Genomic DNA, 25,298 nt, shown 5'->3' on the forward strand with positions numbered 1-25,298 from the left:
AATACATTTGCCCAATTATGATATACCCAGAATTTTCCAGGATTACAAGTAGAGAGTAAATTGCAAGTTCTTTTTTTTTCTCCTGGAAATCTGCCAAGAGTTAGTCCCCATTTCAGAAAATCTGTCACCCACCTGCACAGCCATGTCAGCCTGTGTTTGCACTGTGGCATTCCTAATAATTCAGGGAGCAAACAACTTACTACTTCATCTTCAAGTGCAGCTTGCCCAGGCTTTTAACATACTAAACTAAATATATTTTTTGAATTGTTTTCTCCTAAATCTTATAACTTTATATATTTGTATATAATGTGTGTAGTGATGTTATATTATCTATGAATTTCATTTCAGAAAAGTGAAAGGGTTACATAAAAAGGTCTTAAAGTGTGGAAAACCCTTGGCTTAATTCAAAACTCTGAACCCATACAGAAGGCTATAGAATATTTCTCAGCAAAGATAACCTTTAAGTTGAGATTTAAAGGATTATCCAAGCCAAGAAGAACGTGCAAAAAAGGGAAAGTTTTGAAAGTATGATACTCAGAGCTAGGAGGTGGCGGGGGTGCGGGGCGAGGCGGATATAGTAACAGTTATTCCCATCCTTAACTGGTATAAATTTCTAGAAAATAATTTGCCAGTATGTATCAAGAGTCTTCAAAATGTTTATAGTTTCAGACCGTATAACTCCACTTCTAACTCTATCGTAAGGAAATCATTCTAGATACAGGCAAAGGATCCATATCAAAGTATGCTCTATGACAACAAGAATTGAAAACATTTCCAATGTCTAATAATAGGAGGGTGATTAAATAAATTATGATACAGCCATATGATAGTCTTACACAGACATTAAAATCACATGCTTCTCCAATGACTAACCAAACCAGTTCCTTTCTATAAGCTGTAACACAAATTTTTTCCATACTGTCATAAAGGTATGCTAAACAAATAGAAAATCTCTGAAGAAGGAGAAAATTTTTGTGTTCTTTTTAGCACTTAAACACAGACGAATACTTATTGATCCGTTCATTTTCAAGGCAGGGTATGGTGGTTGAATTTTTGTCAGAGATGCAGACATACAACAGTTCTTAGAAACCAGAAAGCATGAAACACAGAGCAAGATTATCTTCCTGCTCTCTAATCCTCCAGAGTTCCATTCCCTTCTGCTAAGATAGGAGTCTCTCTTTTCTATTTTACCCATTAGAAGATGACAAGGAGGAAGAAAAACAGCCAAATAGCATCAGAGCCGGCTAAATTAGGCCATTCCCCTGGGCCTCACTAATGAAATTCAAGGGCGTTAGCAAGGAGAAAGGCAGCTGCGGTCCAAATGTTTGCAGAGGAACTTATAGTGCTCCAGGGCCCTAAACCTAGAGGTACAATTGATTTTGGCTGCCTTTCTCTCTCTCTGTGAAAATGAAACCTTATTAATTCTGAAAGCCTGCATTCTCCCTGGATCTCAGACACGGCAATACCTTAACTGCAACCTCTCTGAAAAAGACATTCAAATAAAATTCATTAAATGCTCTAAAGTGACCCCGAATACTTTTGCAGCACATCTCTCATTCAATATTCTAGGGCTTATGAATTTGCAACACCCTCCCCTATCCCCACCCCTCCACACACACCAAAGAAAACAAACCCTCTTTGCTTTGCGCTTGTGCACTGGGATAGACTGTATTACTCCCTTGCTCACTGCTGTGTGACTTGCGAGTCCTCCTCATGGAGAATTAATACTTATCTTTCCCACTGACTGTGGGCTTGACTTGTTCTGCCCAACAGAATGTGAGCAGAAGTGACATACCAATAATCTCCAAGCTTTGGGAGTCACTGCATGATTCAACCACCTCTTATCTGCCAGAGGCCCAGGGACTGACTGGACAGGGGACAGATCAGCAGAGCTGCCACTGACTCCCAAGCAACATATTAACATGAGCAAGGAATAAATGTACATTGTTATAAGCCACAGACATTCTTTTTGCTACTTTTTAAAATGTTTTATTGTTATTGTCTGTTATTGCAGCATAATCTAGAGAAAGATGACACATATTTGAATCTGGTTTGTATTAACAAGGAGTTTTTCCTTAAGAAACCAGGCGAAGCCATGTTACAGTCACTTGCAGAGGCGTCACACCGATTTCATTCTTTAGAGAGGGTCATATATGCAAAGAAATGACAAAAAAAACAATTCGATATTCTAGTGTTCTGCGAACCAGGCCCAGATTTTTCCTCGGTTGCCTTATTCATCTAGCAAACACTGGTTGTTGCAGGCCCAAAGACTCAATATATAACCTGTGACCCATGATTTTTAGCCTGCAGCAAGAGCTAAAATTAACTGGGCCAAAAAACACAGTTTCTCTGAAATTTTAAATTTGAGATCTAGATAGAGCCCAGTCAGCAGTGAGCTTTAACATCTGTCATAGATCAGCTTCCAAAGCCACATCTTAATGCATGTGTTCATCTGTTTGTATCTGCTATGTATCTAGATTTGTTTTTATATAACAACATAAAAAAATCTATTTGAGCATTAAATTTTAATTCACAGCAAACCAAACATGCTGGTACTTGGGCTTGACTCAATCAAGAGCTGTAAACAGAACGCTGCCCTACAGTAGTGTTTAACATGTGGCTTCTTGTGAAGTGAGCTTCAGGCTGAAATGCCCCTCGATCCTGGAAACTAGCCGTAGGTTAATCTGGCTGCACAGGAAAGTGGATGTGGCCCCTCTCCAAATGAGAGAATAAGAGATGACAGAGATACATGGGGACTAAATATTATTTTCTTAGGTGATTATCCTCCATTATTCATTACTATGTTTCATGATTTCATTGTTAAAATTTTAAAGCATTTTATGCCCCATGAAATTTTAAAGCTTTTTAGTGCCCCTTCTAATATCTCTATCAATAAATTTACTTTTTATGATTTTTTTTAAGTCTGCTTTTTTATAATTAGGAATACGTGTTTAGTTTTACCTGGAAGTATGTTCTTACGTGATTGCAAACTCCAGTATGTCACCTTCTTCTCCCCATCATCGTCATCAGAATAATCACATGTGAACTTCAAGTAACGGTTCACTGGTGTGCCGGGCACTGTCCTAAGAATGCTCACATCGTTTCTCTTTTCTTTTAGCAAAGCTACATTCTTTACCTCCATCTGCAAAGCCATATAAGATCTAGCTTCTGCCTAACTCTTGCTTCTAGCTTCCTCTCCTTTGTGATTCTGGTCTAATTCTTCGAGTTTGCCAAATTTGTTTGTTTGTTTTTTTTCCTCAGTTCAGTCTCTAAGGCTATGGTTGGCACCTCTGACCTAGAATCCTCCTTCTCTTGGCTCTTTGCATTGCTAACTCCTTCTCATCTTCAGACTCAAAATGTGACATCTTCAGGGGAGCTACCTCTGACTATTCCATTCAAGTCAGTAGCCTTGTTACTCTTAGTCGCGTTTCTTCTCTTCATGATACTTTTCCCACCTTGAAATTATGGAGCTGTGTGCTTGCTTGTTTACTGTCTATTTTACACACCCATTCCCTAGTGCAGCGCCTGGCATCTAAGCTGTTTGATAAATAATTAGAGAAGGAATAGGTAAATGAATGAATGACCTCTTTTAATTCTCCTGAGATGAGTGTTATTACTGAGAATAGAATAGTATTATTACTGAAAAGTAATATTACTATTCCTATCACAGACAAGGAAACTGAGGCTGACTGATGTTAAATATCTGGCCTTCAGTGAAACAGAGAGCTGAAGTTCTTTATCATGTTTCCACGCAATATTGTTTTCATTTATGTGAGGGAATACTAGCCATCCTCTCGATTTGTCCTAAGAGACTGTAGCATCGTTGACTGAGTGCTGCCCTTTCCCTAGCCTCTTCCTCTCACTGCTCTCCATCTCACTGTTCCACAGGTCTGCGGTCTCCACATGAGCACACAACTCCTTTCATACAGGGAGGATCTATCGTACAGAATAGAATCAAAACTGGGTGGTTCTCTCATCTCAGTCTTCTTCCTGGCTCCCACTTTGTCAACACTTTGCCTTAAAGGAAATCTTCATCAATCATGTATGGTTCACAGAAGACCTTTTAAAAATCCCAGCTTTCTGAAGAAGCACAATCCTTATGAGTGGCTTCGGTTTCGCATCATGAGTCTTATGTTCAAAGAAAATCAAAGTGGTGCAATTTGTTTACACTATGATACTTTCTAAACAAACTCTTGTTTTAAGTCTGGTCTTTTCTTAAATATTACAGCAAAATAGATAAAAATAGACAATAAATTTCACCTGAGCAATGGCATATTTTATCACTTCATGAAAGAGTACCAGGATGGCTGGGCAATTGTGGGAAAACTGTGTTGACAACAGCAGAGCTAAGAAACTAATCAAATGTTTCCAGCCTCTACCAGAAACTCAAATCCAGGATGCTAAAGAATGCAAACGATAGAATATCATATTTCACTAGAAAACAATACTCCTCGGCCTGCTCTGGTGTGTTTGCTGCAGCTACATTCCAGCTTCTGTTGTCAAAGGTCTTATTCTTTCTCTGCCATTTGGGTTTTTACCCTTAATAACTATTCCGTGACTCACAGCCATGAGACTGACCAGCAGGGCCCCTTGAGCATAACGAGTACCTTCAGGCAGACCAAGTCACAGCCCTCCCTCCTAAGGCTGGAGCTGAATAGTTTCAACGCCTAACAAAGCGTGAAAGGAAGTCCTTTGTAAATCTGAATTCTTCTCCAGACCACTGGAGAAGGGAATGCTGTGTGGGGCCACTGGGAGTGGTGGAGGAGGGAAGGAGAAGAAAGGAGAGAGGGGAGGAGGTGATAAAGTTCAGAGAGATCAGTCTTCAGTGTTCCAGCTTATACTCTCCCCTTTCCCAATTTTGTGTTTCCTTCCTTAAAATCTTAAAGATTTTACATACAAATTGCATTTCATCATGTCTCACAGGTTTCGATACATAGCATTTTCTCTTTATTTTTTACATTGTCTTTCATTTCATTTTCTACTTCCTTCTTTAACCCAGTAATTAATTAGGAGGGCGTTTATAGCTTTCCAAGTAGTTGGACATTTTAGATTTTTTTTACCAATAATTTTTAATTGTATTGCATTATAAAGAGATGCATGTACAATTGCTTCTTTGTGAATTTACTGGGATTGGCAAGAGGTCTAAAATATGATTAATCTGTCATTTAATGACACTTATAGAATAGGTACGCATTCCCTATTTTTCAGAAACCAAATTTAATGATACTTACTTCTGCTTATCTTATTAATTACAGTTTTCAAATTTCTATGCCATTTATTTCCGTTTGCTTTCCACTTCTAAGAAAGAACTTCTCCAGAAGCCCTCTCGTTGCCTCAGAAAGTACTTCTCCTTCTCCTCCTCTTATCAGTCTTTCTCCTGGTGTTCCCTTTTTACTTCCCCAAAGTCTTGGCCAGGGTGGGAGATGGATGATATGGGATTAGTCAAGGAGATTTGGTGGGGTGAACAACTCTATTCATTTCCTTCCTCATCTCATTTCAAGCCCAGCCTTACTTAGCATTATATAGGCTTTTGAAACTACTATTCAACCCACTACTTGCATTCTCTGGGATTAAAAATTAAACTTTCATTACTACCTTATGTGCCTTTCACTCAGAGATCTTCACTCAGTGAAGGTTTCCATCACTTATGAAATATTAATGAGGGGTTCTGCTTTTTATTCTAGAAAGATGCTTCTGTCCCATTCATTGAACTGCTCTATACAATTTTAAAGCTCTCTTAGACAAAAATAGATGAACTAACAGTAGATCTGTTTCTGCTGTACTTTTTTGTTACCAGCCACATCGCACCACCCGTGGGCAATGTGCATCTAGCAGTAGAAAATTTAGTTGAGAGAAATATATAAATTCAAGAATTAATACATAAATGTGTGCTTCTTGTTAAAAGAAAAAGAAAATGAAAGATATGCTACACTGAGTCTGAGCAATACCACATTTATTATCTTTTTAAGTTAAATTTGATTCTGAAATAAATTATTATGGAACTCTCTTACTGAGTAGAAGTCTTTCAAAACCACACTATACATAAAAGAGATGCGCTAGGCCATGCTATCTTAATCTTCATTTAAAGGATATATTCACATGGTAAAAAGACCAGAACCACAGAATGAGATCTGAGATTCTTAGAAGTGCATCTAGTCACACTCAAAAGAAAATTCCCTATTATCATTCTTTCACATGTCTATAGGATTCCCTCTCTGTTCTTCATTCTTTCTTTTTTGGTGGTCTCTCTCATAAACAGAGTTAGTAAATGGCAAAGTCTCTCTTTTAACCCACCAATCTATCTGAAATACCTTTTTTTTTTTCATTCCTTTGCTTAAACATTTCACTTTCGGGGCATACCTTTTAAAAATAAAACCGTCATTGTAGAGAACAATACGTTGAGTCATATAAAATGCCATCTGCATTTGGTTCTAGTATCGCTTTTGTCCCTGCCCACTGACTGAAGCACTTAAAAAAAAAAAAAGTGGATGTACATTTTTAAAAATGAGTTTAGTTCATAAATTTCCCCAATAGATAGATTTGATTTAATGGCAAAGAACTTTGATCTAAATCAATATATTTCTACATAGAATCCAATGTAGGTTCATCTAAATCCTATGTAACAATAACTAGAATTTGACATTTGTGACCTTAATTTCCTCATTTGTAAAATTAAGGATTTAGATTAGATGACCTCTGAGGTCCTCGATAGTGTTAAAATTCTACAAATCAATTGGTTGCATTCCTTTAAGATGGCTAAGGATATAATAGAAAAGCCTATTCAATTATTCAACTTACTATACATGACTTGTCTTTCTAATAATAAAGTTATTTCATTTTTTCATCAACGAGCCTTGAGAGAAACTTGATTAAGACTTTGAGTGTGTATATGGGTACATCAGAATATTGATACTTTGATGGCCAACCATGAAAGGGTCTCATTGGCTGTTTCTGAACTGATAAGCTCAAGGCAGGAGTTGGAACTACTAAATTAGATTCTCAGCTCCACTGCTCCTCAGACGTGCAACCACGAGCATGTAACAACTTCTCTGGGCCTCAGTTTCCTACTATCAAAATAGGAATAATAATGGCTATTGTGAAAATTCAATGCATTAACTTATGTAAAGCATGTACCAAGAGGCAGAAAGAAGACAGTAATTGTTATCTACTTAATATATTACAGTATTTTGAAGTCTTAGAGGAGCACCTGGTGCATGGTAAGCATTCTCTAAATGTGAGCTAATTTTACTGTTCTCAAAGTAAAAAAAAATGTTGGAAATTTAATTTTTATTTACATAAAAATTTCTAAAATTGCTCCATAGTGTAAAACTTTAATGTACTTTATGAGAAACTCTAGAAAACATAAATCGAATAAATATGCATATTCATCTCACTTCTGAGATAAAAATCTCTGAATTCAAAAAAAAATGTATTGCTGTGGTATCATTCTTCAGCTAAGTCCAGATCTTTTGCTAAAATTCTTTGTTCTCTTTCTCTACATGTCAAGGAGGGAAGAGGACAAGAGGTTATATAAGTTTTTCCTGGGAAAATGAAGTGGTCATCAGCAAACAAAATTGTCACTGCCTCTCTGAATTTATATAAAATGACTGCGCTCAACAAAAACCGTTTTGTTTCTCTTGCTCAGCTCTTTAATTTGTGGCTTGACCAATAATTAAGCAAAAAGAAATACTAGGCCAGGCAAACAAAAACTGCCTTTTTGTTTCAGATATTCTTGTTAAAACCATTACACACACTTAAATCAGAATTGAAGTTTTCTGAATGAGAGTAAGCAGAACCAATGAAGAAAAAGAAACTTAAACAAGAGTTAGATTTTAAACAAGAGTTATTCAACGCTGTAACTTAACTCTCTGCCACTGACTAGCTGGCTCGCCCTGGCAAATCCTTTTACTTCTCCAGTTGAGTTCCTTCACCTATAAAACTGTCCTGGACAATCTCGGAAATCTGTATCCTTTTAGTAAATCCTATTAATCTTACTTACTGGCAGTCAACTTACTTATCGGGGCTCAGTTTAATAGCTTGTAATTTAGCGTTATAGCGTTTTGAGCTTCTAGTGCCAGCTTTCATTTTTGTCCTTCGCTGTTATATTACCAATCTCCCATTTTACCATCCATAGATCTGTTTTTGGCAAATTCTTCCATACTCTCTAGAACAGTTGTTTTCAGATGCTAGCCTGCTACAGAATTATCTGGAGGGCCTGTTAAAACAGATTGCTAGAGGTCCTGGTTCGATTAGTTGAGAATTAGGTACAGAATTACATTTCTAACACCCCGATCATCCAAGTGACCTGGACGCTGCTGGCCCAACGACCAAATGAAGATCACTGCTTTCCAGAACAGAAAAACTCTGAAAACCATCTAAGGGGCACCGAATAGTAAAAGTTACCTCGATGTAAGTGTGAAAACAGCTGCTCTGGCCTTCTAGCTCCACGCTGGTGAAGTTGACCTGTATTTGTTCTCCCAAGGGCTGCTCTACAGTGTAGACACACTGAATGATGTGAGAGAAAGGTCCAGACAAGTCAAGAGAGAGAAGACCCTCTGGGTCTGTGTAGTTTCCTCCACAAGGCGGGTCCACTGACGAGAACAGGAGAAGGGAAAGGTCACGTGGATGGCTAGTCCTCTGGCTTCCAAGCATTAGATAAAATTTTTAAAAGCATACACATATACATGCAAACATAAACCCACTTTATTCACCTTGTACAGGCTTATATATTAATATTTTTTATCTAATCATAAGATTTCCAGTTTGGTGTGTGTTCGTGGGACACCCATGGAGTGCCTAAAGAAACAGGTGTAGAGATGTGTGACCTAAATTCCAATCTAACAAACATCCTTCTCTACAAATTGCTTTTAAAATGCTTTTATAATCTCCTTCATTCCAAAACAAAAAAAAAATCTGAGGCAGTTTATGAAATAAATGTAACAACATAAAATATATAACTATAAAAATGAATCAGATTAAAGGAATAATAAATACAGAACAGTAAGACGTGGTGAGGGGAAAGTCGATATGCACACAAAACAGGTATGGACTACACAATTTACAGAAGATCGGCTGCAGATTCAGTCTGAAGCCAAAGAAAATGGAGAAAGAGGACCAGTGAAACGATGTTCATTGTTATTTTCCCTGATCTTGAGACATAAAGAGTGTTTTTCCTGTGAATTCTCACCAATGCACAATGATGTCTATTTAGAATAAAATAAAATAAACCCCTAAAATAAAAATCATAGAGCATTTCATTGTTTTTTGTTGGCTTGTTGGTTTGTTTTAAGGTATGAATGCCAATTAAAGGCATAATAGCTATAAAACCTGACAAATTTTAGGAAAGACTGCATTTCTCTGATGACTAACCTCCCTCATAACAAAACATTAACAGGTAGGGAACAGATGTCTGAATTATTGAATTTTAGGTGCCTCACACTTATCCACCATAATGTCGATCTCATAATTTAGGGATCGAGGGTTATTATAACATTAATAATAGAGCATTGGAAAGATAAAGAAAAATCTGGCATTATGAGAGAAATGTTTCTAAATACATGTTAAGAAAGATACAAGTCTAAGAAAGTAAAAAATAACCCAGATATAAGCATAGCACTGAACTTCGCATTCATATTAAGCTTCCAATTATCAGGTTACTTACAAGGTGATGTTAAGTAGGTGATATGGAAGCCTTGGTCATTCGTCTGGTTGTCGGAGTGAAAATGAATTCTGGCAAAGGGACCTGAGGTCTGGAGTGGCGGCGCAGAGAGAGTGCTGCAGAATTCCCCAAGAACAGGGTCCTGATGCAAAGGACCATCTCGAATCTGAAACGACAAATTGAATCATTAAGCTCTAACGGTCGGATATTAGCAAACCAAATCATCTCGTACCTTAACTTCAGAAAACCAATCATTTGAAATGGGCCTGGGAGGTTTTCATTTATATATGCATCCGACACAAGACTGGGGTTCCACAAAGGGTGGGCTCCTTCTCCCATCACTCCTGATGCCTTATCGCTGTCTGCATGTCAGTTCGGAGACTAGAGGAACATACTTTGAATTTTTCTCATAATGTAACGAATTTCAAAGTTTTCTTTCCTAGGTTTCCCCGCCCCAGATATTTGTTTTGCAATTATGAATCCCCAGTAATCCAGAAAAAGAAAATAGATTGAATGCCAGCAATGTCAATTGATTCACAACTTGGTCTAGGTATTTGGGAAAATCAGAGGTGGAAAAAGTAAGTAAGATTAGACACAATAGAAATATGGCTTAATAAATTTTAAAAGTGCAACTTTAATAGTAATTAAGTATCACAACAATAAAAATGTGACCTTAGAAATTCTTTTTTAATTTTTTTTAATCTATTAAATAATCATGTTAACCATTCGATAATTGTGTTATAATTGCAAATTCTGTACTACATAAAACATCAAGGCATCAGTGGACTAAATAATCTTTTAATATGCCCAATTGTATCCATTCAAATTACTTTTTTTATTGGCAGCAGAGTTATAGGGCAGCATTACTTGATTCCTATATTTAACTCATTCCTTGCAATATTGTAGCTTGAAGAGAAATGAGAGGCATTTCACTATTGTCAGAATGAGTGATACTTTCTAATATATGTGTACCCAAATTAATATGTAGGAATGAAAAAAAATGCTTGTAATTTTAATTTGATGGGATTTATTGAAAATTAATTCCAAGAAAATTCACTTTAATGTCAACATTGAAAAGATTATGTTGATGAAATTGTCCAGGAAGAGGTAGATTGTGCAGTCATTCCCAAAAGTTTCAAATCCATTACAACTGCTAAATTATTAATGACTTTAACTTGTGGACATCCCTGTTTGATGGTCATACCCTTCTCTCCTTTATGAATAATTCCATAGCATTTTATTCTTTTCTAAGGAACTTGGAAAAGCAGATTGTCTTTTATCACTACGATGAGAGGTACTGAGATTTATGGTGATAAGATTAAAAAAACATAAGAACTCAATCTTCTCAATGATCTTTTTAGTCTACAAATGGAGAGCAAAATTTTTCCTATACCTATATGCATATGGCATTTGAATATAACAGCCTTTTCCCTTCTTCTATATTTTAATCATTTACTAAAGGTAAGAAGGAGGAACACAGGCTGACTCCTCACCTCCCAATGACAATTATCAATATATTCCAGCAAGGCAGTCTCTTTCCCAGATTCAAATGGAACCCAGAAGAAGAAGTAACAAGTGGGCACATTTATTAAAAATAAGGATTTAGTAAGATTTAGACATTGGCTGTATACTAAAAAATACATCCAACTAATGCTAATTAATTGTGGTCATCCATGAGCATCACCAAACCATAGTTCCCTGAGTTCTAATCATATTATGATAAGTTCTATCTAAACACAATTGTTTACCTCAAGATAATCTTCACTGCAATCATCGTGGTACTCCAGACTCAGGGTCCCAAAAGCAAATGTTATCAAAAGGCCAGGACTGGTTATGACTTTCCAGACACAATCTCTTCCAGGGGGATAGTTTCCGGGATATCCCGGAGACTTGATAGAACCATATGTACCAGTCAGGACACCTCCACACTCTAAAATAGGAAGAAAAAATAACTTTACATTTGTAAACAAGCTATAATTTATGAAGAATGGTCATAGCCTTTGCTCTGAAAGGCCGAGCTTCATTTAAATAACTATGTATAGTTTTGGATGCCCTCATAAATTAAACAAGACCTTCGGTTTTCCAGTTTGATAACGTTATCAATCTAGAACTAGCAATTGACAAATAAATGAATCACCCCTGTGTTGAGCTCTATGCTTATCAGCCATCCTATGGTGAGATATGATTTAAAAGACAGTGCTGAACTGTCTGAGAGATGAATAATGGGACGATAGATTTTTTTTTTCCCACTTTGAGGGAGATTCATTCTGTATATTAACTATTTCAAAATTTTGAAACTTCTGTCAGCTTCTATGTCTTTCTACAAATCAGATCATTTTGTACATTAAAATAGTTAAGCACTACATAATTTTCATTTGAGAAGGTTTCTTAACACTATGATATAGTCAAAACATTTATTTTGTAAGTGAATAAATTCAAATTTCTTCTATGGTGGTTGAGCCACTTGCCCAGGAATGAAGCAAGTGAGGGATTAGGCCCGGCCCTCAGACTCCACCACCTTCTCCATTACACCCCACCAGCCCTTAAAGTTGCATATCAATGACTGTAAGGATCTTTTCTTTATTAATACCCACATTTATTTAACAAAAAACCTGTGGTGGCTTATGAGAAGTGCTACTGCAAAATTGAAAAATAGAAATACTAAATAAAAACCCAGACTGCAGTAAATATAAATTAGAAAAAACTAAATGGCATTTCAGATATGCAAAGTATGAGATTTGCATAGCTATGCAGGTTATTCAAAGAAAAATTTTGCTGCCGAGGCAAAAAGTGACACAAATTAGTTTATGATTCTCACTGCTCCTAATGAGAAAACATCTCAGTTGCTCAGACAAAGACTTTATCAAAACTTAGTACTCAAAAAATTATCCTATGGGTAAAAAAATTAAAAACCATAAGAAAAGTGAAATGTTAATGGCAAACTGGGAAAAATGTTTAATATAAAATACAAAGTTAATAATATCCCTAATATATGAAGAGCTTCTAAAGAAATGGAGACATAAACAGAGTTTGCTGAAAAAAATTCAAATGCCTTTATACATATGAAAAGATGTTCAACCTCATTCATATAAGACACAAATATACTAATAAATGGAAAATGAAATCTTAGAAACATAATGTCATTTAACATTCAAATATCTAGGAAAAAAACTAGCAAATGATGTGGAATAAGTAAACACCACAATCTATAAACCATTGCTAAGTTAAATTAAAAGAGAATTAAATAAATACAGAGATAGTCCATGTTCATGGGTTGGCAGGGTCAATATTTTTAAGAAGTCATTTCTTCTCAAGTTGATTACTGATTCAATCCAATGCCAACAAAATCCCAGCAGACTAGGGGGTGGGATGGGATTAACAAATCAGTTCTAACGTGAAGGATCTAGCATTTTTTAAAAGACCAAAATTAGATGATGTACACTACCAGATTTCAAGTGTCAGTAATTAAGCCAATGTGGCACAAGGATAGATAAGTAGACCAATATTGAAAATGAAAAATTCCAGAAATAGATCCACAGATTTATCAGTAAATAGATTAGAGGTTTGGTATACTGTTCTTTCTACATTTTAAAAATTTCACAGTAAAAAAAAAAAAAAAATTTTTTAATAAAGCTCCAAAAACAAAAAACAGCCACAAAAAAAAAAATTATCTAATGGTCCTTAAGATGAGGAACACTGAGTGAAGGCGTGGACAGTGTCTTCAACGACATTCCTGCAGTAATTCACTAGTGGAGCTTATAAATATGCTGTTCATCAATTTCATATGGGACCCATGAAGGCTCATGTTTTTGAATCTCTTCCATTTCACCCACATTCTGTTATTTCCGAGCACAAAATCAAGTACAAATTCATTATAGATTTATTTGATTTAAAAATAATTATAAAAAAATATATATGTACTGACTCTCCAAACATTTACTCTAACCAAAAGTTGGCTACTGATCAAAAGTTTTTTTTTAATAACCTCAAGATTTTCTTTATTTTTCTCTCTGTTCACACTCACCCGGTTGCTGTGTTTCCCATCTTATCCTGAAGCCTCTCCCATTCTTCAAAAGTTCAGAATGGAAATGGAAATAGAGCGTGTTGTCACTGCTGAGGAGTTCACGCGGGGCGCTGGAGCCACAGAATCTTCCGAGTTGAAGCGCTGCGGAGGAATCTCCGTCGTGAATCTGCAGAAACTCGTGTGGGCAATTGTTCGCTGATTGCAACTGCAAAAACGGGAAAGTGATACGCAGCACCTAAAAGCATAAAGGCCACAATATGTTATTTTTCATTTCCGTGTTAATTCTAAAGGACTTCTCCCACTCATTAGGAGGCATATGTAGTGAGTCACTTCAAGAGATATACCTATAATTTCCTAATTATCCACAAATACATATGGAAATTCTACTTATTAAATGACTTGCATTAAAAACTGCTTAAACCTAACTTCAACTAATATCAAAATATATCAAAAACTTTTTTTATGCGAGATAAAATTAAAATTCCACCTTTTTCCCCCAGATGCACAATCAACTGTACCAAAATCTTAATGTTAATTAGATTTTTAACAGTTTTATTGAGGTATAATTGATATACAAAGAACTGCACATATTTAATGTGTATGATTTGATGAGTTTGGACATATGCAAACACATATGATACCATTGCCACAATCAATGTAATGGACATATCTAATACCACCTAGAGGTTTTTTTTTTTTTTTTGGTGTGTGTGTTTGTCTATTTTGTGTGTGTGTATGTCTGTGTGTTTGTGTGTGTGCACTAAAACACAGTCTACGTTCTTAACAATTTTGAAGGGCACAGATCTGTAGAACTATTCAACTAGGATAACAGAAACTTTATACCCCTTGAGCTGTATTCAATGGGCTAATGAACTAGATTTACCTAGCTTTCATTATATTATTAAGTCCACTAAACAAAGTTACTTCAAATGTATAGTTGACAAATCAATAAAATACATTGGACATTTGAAAAATCTACCTTGAATTAAATTTAACTAATTTACCACTCACAAGAATTTATACCTTGATCGCCTGAATAACCTGTAGCATGCACAGAGATGTTCATCACTGACCCCAGAGAGGCTGATTCCTTAGGGGGTCTCGAAACCTCTCAGCAAGCTACTGATGTCCAGCCCAGACTGGCAGCCCCAGGTGTGGACTGAGTAGGCAGAGTGTAGGCATGTGTGAAGTTTGCAAGTCTTCAGTGGTTGCATATCATTAATAGATGAGTAATAAGAGTGGAGAATGGGGAAAGGTGGTATGAAGAGTTCTGAGCATACAAGGAGGAGAGAATAAAGACAAAAATGTGTCTCCAAGTTAAAATGTTAGAATGTACAGACAAATAGAGTAAGATAATTAATTATACATAAAAGATTTTGTAGCATCAACCTCATTTAAAACAGCGAAACAACCAAAAGAAGGCTGTGGAATTTAATTTCCATTATGATCCAAAGCCTCAAAGCATTCAACTAATGAAAAAGGATATTGGGACATTTTTTAAATTCTGTGCTAGGGTATTTTTACATCATGTTTGCCCTTGAAGCAATTCCAATGAAAATCGAATAAATTGTTCATGAATTGAACTATTCCAATTTGTACATAATCTCCACTATATTATATAAATTATGGTGAGGATAAAAAGATAGAAAATCACAATAATCAAGAAAAGCAGAATGAATTTTCTTAGAAATTAATAATGCAAGTACAAATTTTTTTCACAAAATACTTTTTTCTTGAAAAAAATGTTTTCAATGTCAGGAAACAGAATTCATGAAAACTAAATGGAAGGAAGGAAATTAACATACCAAGTAGGAAATTAATTTTGGAGGTTTTTCTATTGTGGGGTTACCAGGCCTCAAAGAGCCCTCTTTTCTCAAGGGAAAAAATGTTTTCTGACCTTGTACATTAGCTTGCTGGAAAAAGTTAATATGACTGCAAAGGAAAACCTTATATATTCAGATATACAACTTTATTTCAATGAGTCTACAAGTTGGTTGAGAAATAAGTATTTGGAAAAACTGAATAATTAATATTGGGGATAAAAGCACTGAAAGCCTTAGGCTCAGATCTTAATGTGAAGATTGTTCATAAAGAGGTTTATAGTCATTGGTGCTGAATGGCCTGGGTTCCAGTCACTGCAGCCACTTACAAATCACATGCTCTGGACAAATTTCTCAGCTGCCATAGGCTCCATCCTGGTATGTAAAACGAGGAGGAAAATTCTTATGTTTTAGAGTTATGAGAGTTAAAATACAATGATATAATCTACAAGGAACAATTAGCACAGCACATTGACACATGTAGTGGCCCAGAGAAGACACTGATAAGAAAATAATCTTAATAGCAGTTCTCATTTTTGCATAATAGTCAACATAATCAAGTGATCATCATCAAACACTACTGTCTCAGTAAGAACATGACTTTACAAATCATTGGCTTATCGTTGTCCAACCCATGTAGAGAATCATCTATACTGGACAAACCATGGACTTTACAACCAAACTTGATTAAAACCCGACTACTCCAATTACCAGCTAAGAAATGTGTGTGTGTGTGTTGTGTGTGTGTGTGTGTGTGTGTGTGTGTTTTAACTACTTAGCTTCTCTTCGTTTCCATTATCTCATCTATAAAATGATGATACTCTTAGTTATTTCAAAGAGTTAATGTAAGGTTAGAGAAAAGTATGTAAAATATCTAGCCCAGAGCCTGACACTTACTAAGTCCTCACTATATGACACGAATTATCACTCTGTGTACTTCACTCTGTGTGTATAAATGCAACACACGTTGCACAGGAGACACTACTTACCTTTCCTTCTTCAGTGCGGATAACCCAGAAGCAGTTCACATCTTGAACATAACCAACATCAGGGACCTGGTAGCTAAAGCTCCCATTCATGCCCGAGAGGGACCCTCCACACACTGCAGAAAAAGAGAAAGTCAGCTGTGCTTCTCAGAAACCCCAAAAAGGAAGAGGCTGGGCAACTCTAACCCTGCGGCTGAAGCATTTAGAAAGTCTAAATAATTAATGTTGGAGACAAAAGCCCTACCGTTCTTTCTTTTCCCTGTCCCCCTTTTCCTTTGACATCCACCCAAATCCCACCTCTCGTTCAAAGTCCAGCTGATGTCTCCTCACCTCTGCCATATGCTTCCCTGCCTCTTCGTGTTTTCTCTGGTTCCCATTCTCTCTGCCCCTGTGATACCTGACTTGACCCAACACAGTTTAGTTCTTATCTTTAGTTCTTGTCTCTTCTCTGCCATGTTATATTCATCTTGTCTCCTCACTCAGAAGCGAAGCAGATAATATGTGGAGACTGTATTTTATGTTTTCTTATTTCTCCACAGGGTCTCCCACAGTGCTCAACACATAGTAAAATCTCAGTAAATGTGCTGATTCAGAGTCAGGAGTAATAAGCAAGGGGTGGAGCGGTCAGAAGAGCCTTTATGGAGGAGGCTGAATGTGAAGTACTCCTAAGGGACCATACATTCGGATGGGAAGCAAAGAAGAAATTTGGAGAGCTTTAAGGGAAGAAATATCTGGAATAAAGGAACACAGGAGAAATATTCATGGAGGCACATGGGGTCAGGTGGTAAGGAAAGATGTCTGGTTTTTAGGGATTATTTTTAGAGAACTAGTGAAAAATAAATTTAGATGGATGGGGTGAGGCCTGGTCATAGAGGATAATTGAAAAACAGTGCCAACGTTTATTCAACCGGCAATAGTGAAACACTATATTCTACAGCAGGAGAGTGACATAATTAAATGGAATATTCTAGGGAAATTAAATGGGTGTTTTAGAAAAAACTCTCCCGTAGAAAACTTCCTTAGCATATTTTGCTTCCTGAGTGGATGTAATGAAAACAGCAAATACGAATTTAATTTTTTCCCTTGAAGGAAAGGTTCTTTTGGCGCAAATTGAGATATATGTATTTACCTTGTGAATTCTATACAATTTCTGTAAGGAAAGACTTTATTCTAAGCATTTGAACAAGTGGACAAAAAAAGCAGGCTCAGCAGAGAATCCGCAATAGGACTCATTAAAGGATGACACTTTTAAGCTGTGAGCAATTGTGGTATTAGAAATGCTGAGTGTACCTTGCTGGAGAATCTGACAAAGAAGTCCAGTCCAGAAATCTGTGCATTCACAACTGAAAGCATTAATGCCATCAACACAAGTTCCCCCATTCAAACAGGGGTTGCTCAGGCACTCATTGATGTTTTCTGTGCAGTTAACACCAGCCCAACCTGGTTCACACTTACAAAGATAACCAGAGGCTGTTTCCTAGGAAAGAAAAAACATAATGCCATAAAACAAATGGATACACAATAAACACAAATCAACCCGAATAATAAAGAACAGTGGTGCTATGTGATGTATGTAGCAGGAGGTGGGCCATAAGCATCTTCCAGGAGCCTACGTTGTGTTAATTAATTCATTTAAATGGTGATTGCTAAGTATAAGTTGGATATATTTAGATCAAACTTTAGTCTTTGTTTTAATGCTTTGTAAATCACTGAGGGAAAAAATAAACACATTGGTTTTTCCTGGGAACTAAAGTTACTACTTACCTTTCATTTGAAAGTAATAGACAATTCTTTATCCTAAGCTTAAGCCTTACCTTAAAATTCATGAATCATAGAAAACATACTGCATAGATGTGAAACTAAAATTATGATTCTCAAGTACCCTATCATCCCAGAAAAATAAAGGACTCACAACACATTGTCCATTTGAACAGGGGTGACTCAGGCACATATTACTGAGTTGCATGCATCCATTTGGGCCATAACCATTTCCAGTGTATCCCGGGAGACAAGTGCAGAGAGGTAAGGAACCTGCTCAGAAATAAAAATAAAAGTGTAAATACAACTCTCCTCAATTCAGACTCAGTAACAAAAATGCAGGCTCTGTTAGCGACACAAGAAATTGCCAAATTCAGGTCCGCATATGTCTAGGGGCAGACAAGGTGTAAGAAGAAAATGCTAGAATCTTTATTTTTCTATTTTTAATCTTAAAAATAAGAAAGGCATTACATGTCTCCAATACTTCCTGTATGAATTGACTGGTCCATATTGGTGTTGAGTTGTTCACAGATGTGAGGTACACCAAGGGAAAGGGGTGTTTCTCATCTTGGAGGGGTTGATAGCAGAAAAGAGTATTCTTATGATGATGGCCTATGTTGCAAGCACTGTACACATATTGACTAACTTAATTCTCTCAAGAGCTGTATGAGTAAGTATTATTATCATCTCCATTTACAGATGGAGACAAACCATATAGCTGGAATGTAGTGGGGCAAGGGAAAAATCAGGATCCAAGCAGTCTTTTTCTAGTATCCATGCTCCTAACCACTTCAGTATGCTGTTAATCATTTAATGCACATTTAAATAGTCACAGGTCTCTCTCTCTCTCTCTCTCTCTCTCTCTCTCTCTATATATATATATATATATATATACACATATATATGTCATATATATATATATGTCATATATATATATGTCATATATATGTATATATATAAACATGTCACGTATATGCATATATGACATATATATGCATATACGTGACACATTTATAGGAATAAAAGTGGTATTTCAAAATAGAAAGAGATACGATACATTATTCAATAAATGGAGTTGGGGCTAGCCACCCATTTGGACAAAAATATTAAGTTAGATCTCTATTTGATATTATAGATAAAAATACATTCTAAAAAGGTCAAAGATCGTAATGTTTAAAATAAATGAAAATATAAAAGAAAGTATACTTGACTATTTTTAAAGAGTTTGGTAGAGAAGGCCTAACTCTAAGGGGAGAAATCCTAAAAGATTTACCTTTTTGACTACATAAAAATTTAAACTTCTAAATAGAAAATACCACCACAAAATTAAAAATAAAAACAACATGTCAGGAAAAATACATGAGAAATATAAGACAGATAATGAAATAATGTCCTCAGTACATAATAAAATTTTACAAATCAGTAAGAAAGCAGATGAACACAGGACATGAACAAATAGAAAAAAATGGCCAGTAAATATATGAAAAGTGTTCATTATTAATTATTAGTAATCAAAAACAATATTGGTTTAGTTACAATTAAAATAATGGGAAGGCAATTTTTGCCAATAAAATTGACTAAAATGAAAAACAACAACAGTATCTATTATTGTCAATGGAGCGGGGTAAATGTATATTTTCATACACTGTTGGTGAGTATATAAATTGATACATTTTTGAGAGAAAATTTAGCAATATGTATTTTTTTAAATTATAGGTGAAGCCTCTTTTACACAGCATTGCAGACACTGTTGGTTATCACCCTAGATACATTTTTCCCTTTCCTCTTATTTTAATTAGGGGTATGTGCACCTGAAATAAAGACTATATTTATTTGTCTCCCTTGAAGCCAGGGTTAGCCACCAAGGTCAGTCCTGGCCAATGGCACAGAAATAAAAGTGTCCTTAAAAGAAGTGCAGTTGTCCTCCCTTGTCTTCTCCTTCATGTTTTTTGAAATATAATTATGAATTAATTAGCTGGCTTAATTAACTTGGGAAATAATTGCTAAATTAGAGAAGATCATAAGAGAACATAGTCTATTGCATTAAAAAATAATCCCAATGTACAGTTTTATAACATGAATTAATTTTTGGTTTGAATATCAAAATAAGAATTTTGAAGATAGAGAATTTTGTTTCTAGAAAATCAATTTGTTGTTTAAACTACCCAAACCCAGAGGGAGAGAGGAGTCATTACCTAGCGCTGAGGAGCATGATGCGTGCGGGTGGCAGCCTCCGTTATTGACAGAGCAGATGTCTATAAGTGTGCACACTCTTCCATTGCCCTGGTACCCTAGTCACAGCAAGAACAGGAGCATGACAAATGATGTTAAGAACATGCAAGAAGAATCTCAATCTGAGAATCAAATATCATGAACCAGACCAACCAGAGATTGTCTATCATCAAACAGAAAACGTAAACATACAGAGTGTCATAAACAGAATTCCATAATTAAGAAAAAGGACAACGAGAATCAGGAATCTGATTTCGGAAACAATGATCTGGGTTGTTTTTGATGACAAAATTAAAAAACGAAAATAAAAAGCTATATGAAACTACTGTTAGACTTAGGAAGTGCTGACGCTAAAAGAGTTGACTTTTTTTTTTTTTTAAATCACAGTGATGTGATTATCTTATTGTAGAAGTCCAAAGTACTGTTGTTATGTTAATAAAACATATACGGTTTCAGTTTCTCACTTAGAACTCCCCGAACTTCTTGGGTAGTAACTCAATTTAGATTAGAGAATAGCAGTAATGACTTCTTTCCAAAAGAGAAGGAAAACTAACATGGATTATAAGTCTACTATCATGCCTGTTATTTAGTAAACTTTATATGTAAAACATCTCATGAGTGCATCATATTAATAAATTATTTGTGGAAACAATGGAGCTGTAGGTATGATCCACAGAGAAAATTTTCAGATTCTACATTATCTTGGCAGGCTATTTGACAGTTTGTAAAGGCTTGTTGCATTCCATTGATTATCAAAACTTTAAAAATTTATTTCTTATAATATAGCTGTATAAAGTGTCCTGAATCCATAAGTTAAGTAAAACTTTCTGCACTATTAGGTTTATCTCCTTATATAGAAGTCATATTTAAAATGGAGCACAAGATCCTGTTTTCAAATGTATGTTTTGCCTGTAATGGAATCAGGAAATTAGTGCAGCACCTGGTGGACAGGACTGGCAGTGGTAAGATCCAGGTGTATTCACACACTCAACAGGCGGGGCCACAGAACAACTGCCATTATTTATCTTACATTCATCGATATCTTGGCAATCATATCCATTTCCTTGCCAGCCTAGAAAAATAAGAAATGAAAAGTTAGCTCTCTAGACAAGTCAACAAAGAAGTGCATAGTCAAAAACATAAAAAAACCTGCTTAACTATAAGGAATACTAGATTAAAATGAGATATATCCTACCAACTGGACTGGTAAAAATCGTTTTAAAGTCTTTGAATCAAATTCTGGCAAAGAGGTGGACCTATGGGGTACTTTTCTGTGTGGTTAGTCAGAAGTTAAATAAACAAAAGCTATTTGGAAAGAAATTTAGCAGTATTCATTAAATTTCTTAAAATATATACCTTTTGACTAACAATTCCACTTCTTAAAACTAATTCTATAAAGATAAAACTGCCAATGTTTAAAGATGTAGGTGAACAGATGTCCACTGCAGCATTGCTTAGTGGAGGAAAAAAAAATCTCAATGGTCAGTAGGGGCAGAGCCAAATGTATGACGACTCATCTATAAAACTGAATGCTAAAAACTAGTTCTAATAACATGTACACACATATTGATTTCAGAATAATATTCAGAATATGATCCCAATTGGGAAAGAATTTTTTAAAAACCTGCATATATGTCTGTGTATTTGTATCCGCAGAGGAAAAGGTAGAAGAGAGAGAACAGGTTAACAGCAGTCTCATTGGGAGAAGGAGATTAAAGATGAAGAAAGAGACAGTCATTTTATTTAAACATTTGTTTTATTCAATTATTACAAGTTTTATTACTGATAATTCAAATGATAAAATTATAAGAATGTTTAAAACTTTGTAAATCCTTTAAAATATTTATTCTCTCTGATGTAAGTAGAGTACCCTTCTAAAAATCTAAAGAAAAGTATCCTATTTGTGGTTGAAGAAATGAGTTTACAGAAAAAAGCTGGAAGGAAATATTCTCAAATATTAATGGTGGTCCTTTGAGTGATAAAACTATGGGTATTTTTTTTCATATTTTTGTAGTTTCTTTAAATTTTATAAGCAGCATATATTACTTTGATATTCAGGAAAAAATATGATAATTAACAGGAAAACAAAAAGCTTTTGCTCCTCTTCTTCTCTCTAGCAATAAAAAGAGGAATGTAAGAACACATGGCTCTTTCTATAATCTAAATAAGTTTTTTCTAATTTCTAGTTTTTAAAGATGGTCAGTGGCAAATAACTTTCAAGAATGTGATTATTTGCAAAGTTTGCTTGCTCCTGAGAACTAAAGGAGAAAAAGTCTACTACATGTTTTTCAATTTCCTTCTAGTTGTATAAGAGCTAAATGTATAACACGAAGAATTTACTAAAACGAAAGTCACTAAATGAAGCAATCAGTGGGTGGGGCTCCTTGGTGATCCAAGGTTAGTCTTCAGTAGCTCAGCTCAGAGCCAGACAGTCCTGGGTTTGAATCCTGACTGCTGAAAAGCCTGGGCAAGTCATTTACCTTCTCTAAGCTTTAAGATCTTATATTTTCAAATGGGAATAATACTAATTCCTATCACTTCCTATTTTTGTTATAGTTGCATGAATTAAAATTGCCTAGCACAACGTCTTAATGGTGTTTCCATAAGAAAACAGCTGCTATGATTATAGTCTCTCTGTGCTCCACTTTCTGAGAACACCCAGGGAAGGCAAAGAGGCCTTGTAAACTTTCCGAGGTCTGATTAATTCTTACCAGTGCACCCAGCACAGCTCTTGGCTCATAGTAGGCACTCTACAAATACACATGAATGGATGATGACAATCTCATATGGTAAGAAATGAAGCTTAGACTCAAATCTAGGCAGTCTCTGAGTTCAGAGTCCATGATTTCAGCAACTCAACATGTGCCCTCCCCTGGAGATTTGGTCTGTGTGGGTCTGTGATGGGGTGGGACATCCCTCCTTATAGCAAGGTCACAGGGTCTTCGAATGATATACACCGGTGAGAACTATTAGACTCTAGTGGAGACACTACGAGGCAAATAATTTGTCCAAGATTACAAACATCTGGCTGGTATGAAAGGTAGGATTAGAGCATGTGTGTTTTGATCTCAAGTCTGGTCAGTTGGTGGCCATGGAAATAAAATATTTGACCTCACGAACTATGGCTAACCCTGCCCCCAATGTTTGACTCTAGCAGTATGGGACAAAGCTCCCCATTTCTGTTATTGAATTGTCATAGCAGTAAGATGGTCAGGGGTGGGAGTCAGTGAGACAGGACATGACGCTGGATTGGAATGTCTCTTAAGAACGGTCTTCTTATTCCCTCAGCAGAGGAAAGAAATAGGTTCTGGCACCCAGGCTGGCTGGCCTGCAGAACCCAGCACGGTGCTTCTGGCTGGGTGTGGACATGCCCACATACCTGTAGGACAGGCCCCACAATAGAAAGAGCCTGGAGTGTTGAAACACTGCACAAGCGGTGAACAAGGTGCAGGCTGGAGGCTGCACTCATCTATGTCCAGCGTACAGGCCGAGCTGTTCTGCGGGGACGTCCACCCAGCATGGCAGATGCAGCTGTACTTGGGCTGGCAGGATGAGAAGAGTGGGAATGAAGACAACCGAGAAAATGAGTACGAAAAGCCTTTGAAAATCTCACCAAGCCCCCAACTGCTTATCCCCTGATGTTCATTTCCATAAGGCCAATTGAGTGGCTTCTCTTTTTGCTCACATATGATTAAGTATTTAGACCAGACCATGCAAAAGAGAAACATCTTTATTTCAGAGTAAAGGAAACCTATAATTTGCCCCAAAGATGCCAGGGAAAGAGCAACAACAATCAAGAACTGTAAGTCAATATAATTAAAGTCAATCAACTCAGCCTGCTATGTTTTTAGAGGGAAAAACACCCATGTAGGCACAGACTTTGGAAAATCAATTCTGTTTGTTTCCGTTTTGAAAGTCTCTCCTTCCCCGCCGCCCCTCACCCCCCACCATCATTGGAAGGGGAACCATTTTCCATCACGTGGGTAGAAAAAAAATAGAACTAAAAATAAAGACCTAAAGGACTCATGCAAGGCCAAGTTGTAGGGGCTGGGCAACCCTGAGCGCCAGGAGTCAAGGGCCTCAGGACCCAGAGCACAGGGTCACTCAGGGAAGTGGGTTCACAAGACTGCAGCAGTCACAGGGGCTCAGGAGCCAGAGAAAAAGCCAGACTCCTTAAAACAGCATGTTGCCGACAAGAGCACATCTTTTGTGTTTTCATGTCTTGTCACTTTTAACACTCACAAAGCCAAGAGAAGACCATGGCTCAGAGAGGTTCGTGAAGGAATGATAAAAATACTAGTAATTTATATAATGACATCATAACTTCTAGGTCCAGTTTCCTGCTTATTTACAGACAACTCTCATTTCCTTCCTTGCCTGTGCCCTGCTTAAGGGCAGGAAGTGGTATGCTGTCTGCAGTCTCACAGAGCTATGCTTGTATGCAGTCACACAGGATGCGACTCCAATGGCACTGACTCCCTCCAAGGAGTCACGTTCCGGAAAGGACCCACCTCTCCAGCCTGCACACGGACTAGATCCTCGCAGATGCCATGGACACAGAGGACCTGGGAGCCTGCTTCGCAGTCGTCGTATTTGGAGGCGCACTGGGGGCCATGTGTCTCGGGCGAGCAGTGACAACTGTTGGTTACACAAGAGAACAATATCAGGGCTCGTGTCAGGGTGAGTATCTGTTTCTTAGCATCAATAAAAAAAAAAAAATTCCAATTTCAGGTCAATGGCATTCATGTGGAATCATAAACCAGCAAACTAGACTTACTGGCTGAAGTCTCGGAAGAAAATCACTCTGTTTTATTTCAAGA

At 36.5% G+C, this 25,298-nt stretch overlaps 1 protein-coding gene across 3 annotated transcripts in view; it reads right to left on the reverse strand.

Moving 5' to 3' along the window:
- Positions 1-25,298, reverse strand: part of CUBN (cubilin) — a 233,315-nt gene that overhangs the window by 192,783 nt on the left and 15,234 nt on the right. For all 3 annotated transcript variants that reach the window (XM_039877480.1, XM_039877479.1, XM_039877481.1), the window contains 11 exons: positions 24,990-25,116; positions 23,858-24,020; positions 21,419-21,550; positions 20,442-20,537; positions 18,401-18,519; positions 17,779-17,965; positions 16,492-16,604; positions 13,683-13,917; positions 11,407-11,588; positions 9,662-9,824; positions 8,404-8,591 (listed from right to left, as the gene is read on the reverse strand). In XM_039877480.1, coding sequence (XP_039733414.1) covers positions 8,404-8,591; positions 9,662-9,824; positions 11,407-11,588; positions 13,683-13,917; positions 16,492-16,604; positions 17,779-17,965; positions 18,401-18,519; positions 20,442-20,537; positions 21,419-21,550; positions 23,858-24,020; positions 24,990-25,116 — 1,705 coding nt within the window. The remainder of the gene's footprint in view (positions 1-8,403; positions 8,592-9,661; positions 9,825-11,406; positions 11,589-13,682; positions 13,918-16,491; positions 16,605-17,778; positions 17,966-18,400; positions 18,520-20,441; positions 20,538-21,418; positions 21,551-23,857; positions 24,021-24,989; positions 25,117-25,298) is intronic.

This window comes from Pteropus medius, unplaced genomic scaffold, assembly GCF_902729225.1.
Source record: "Pteropus medius unplaced genomic scaffold, Ma_sr-lr_union100, whole genome shotgun sequence".
Classification (NCBI taxonomy): domain Eukaryota; kingdom Metazoa; phylum Chordata; class Mammalia; order Chiroptera; family Pteropodidae; genus Pteropus; species Pteropus medius.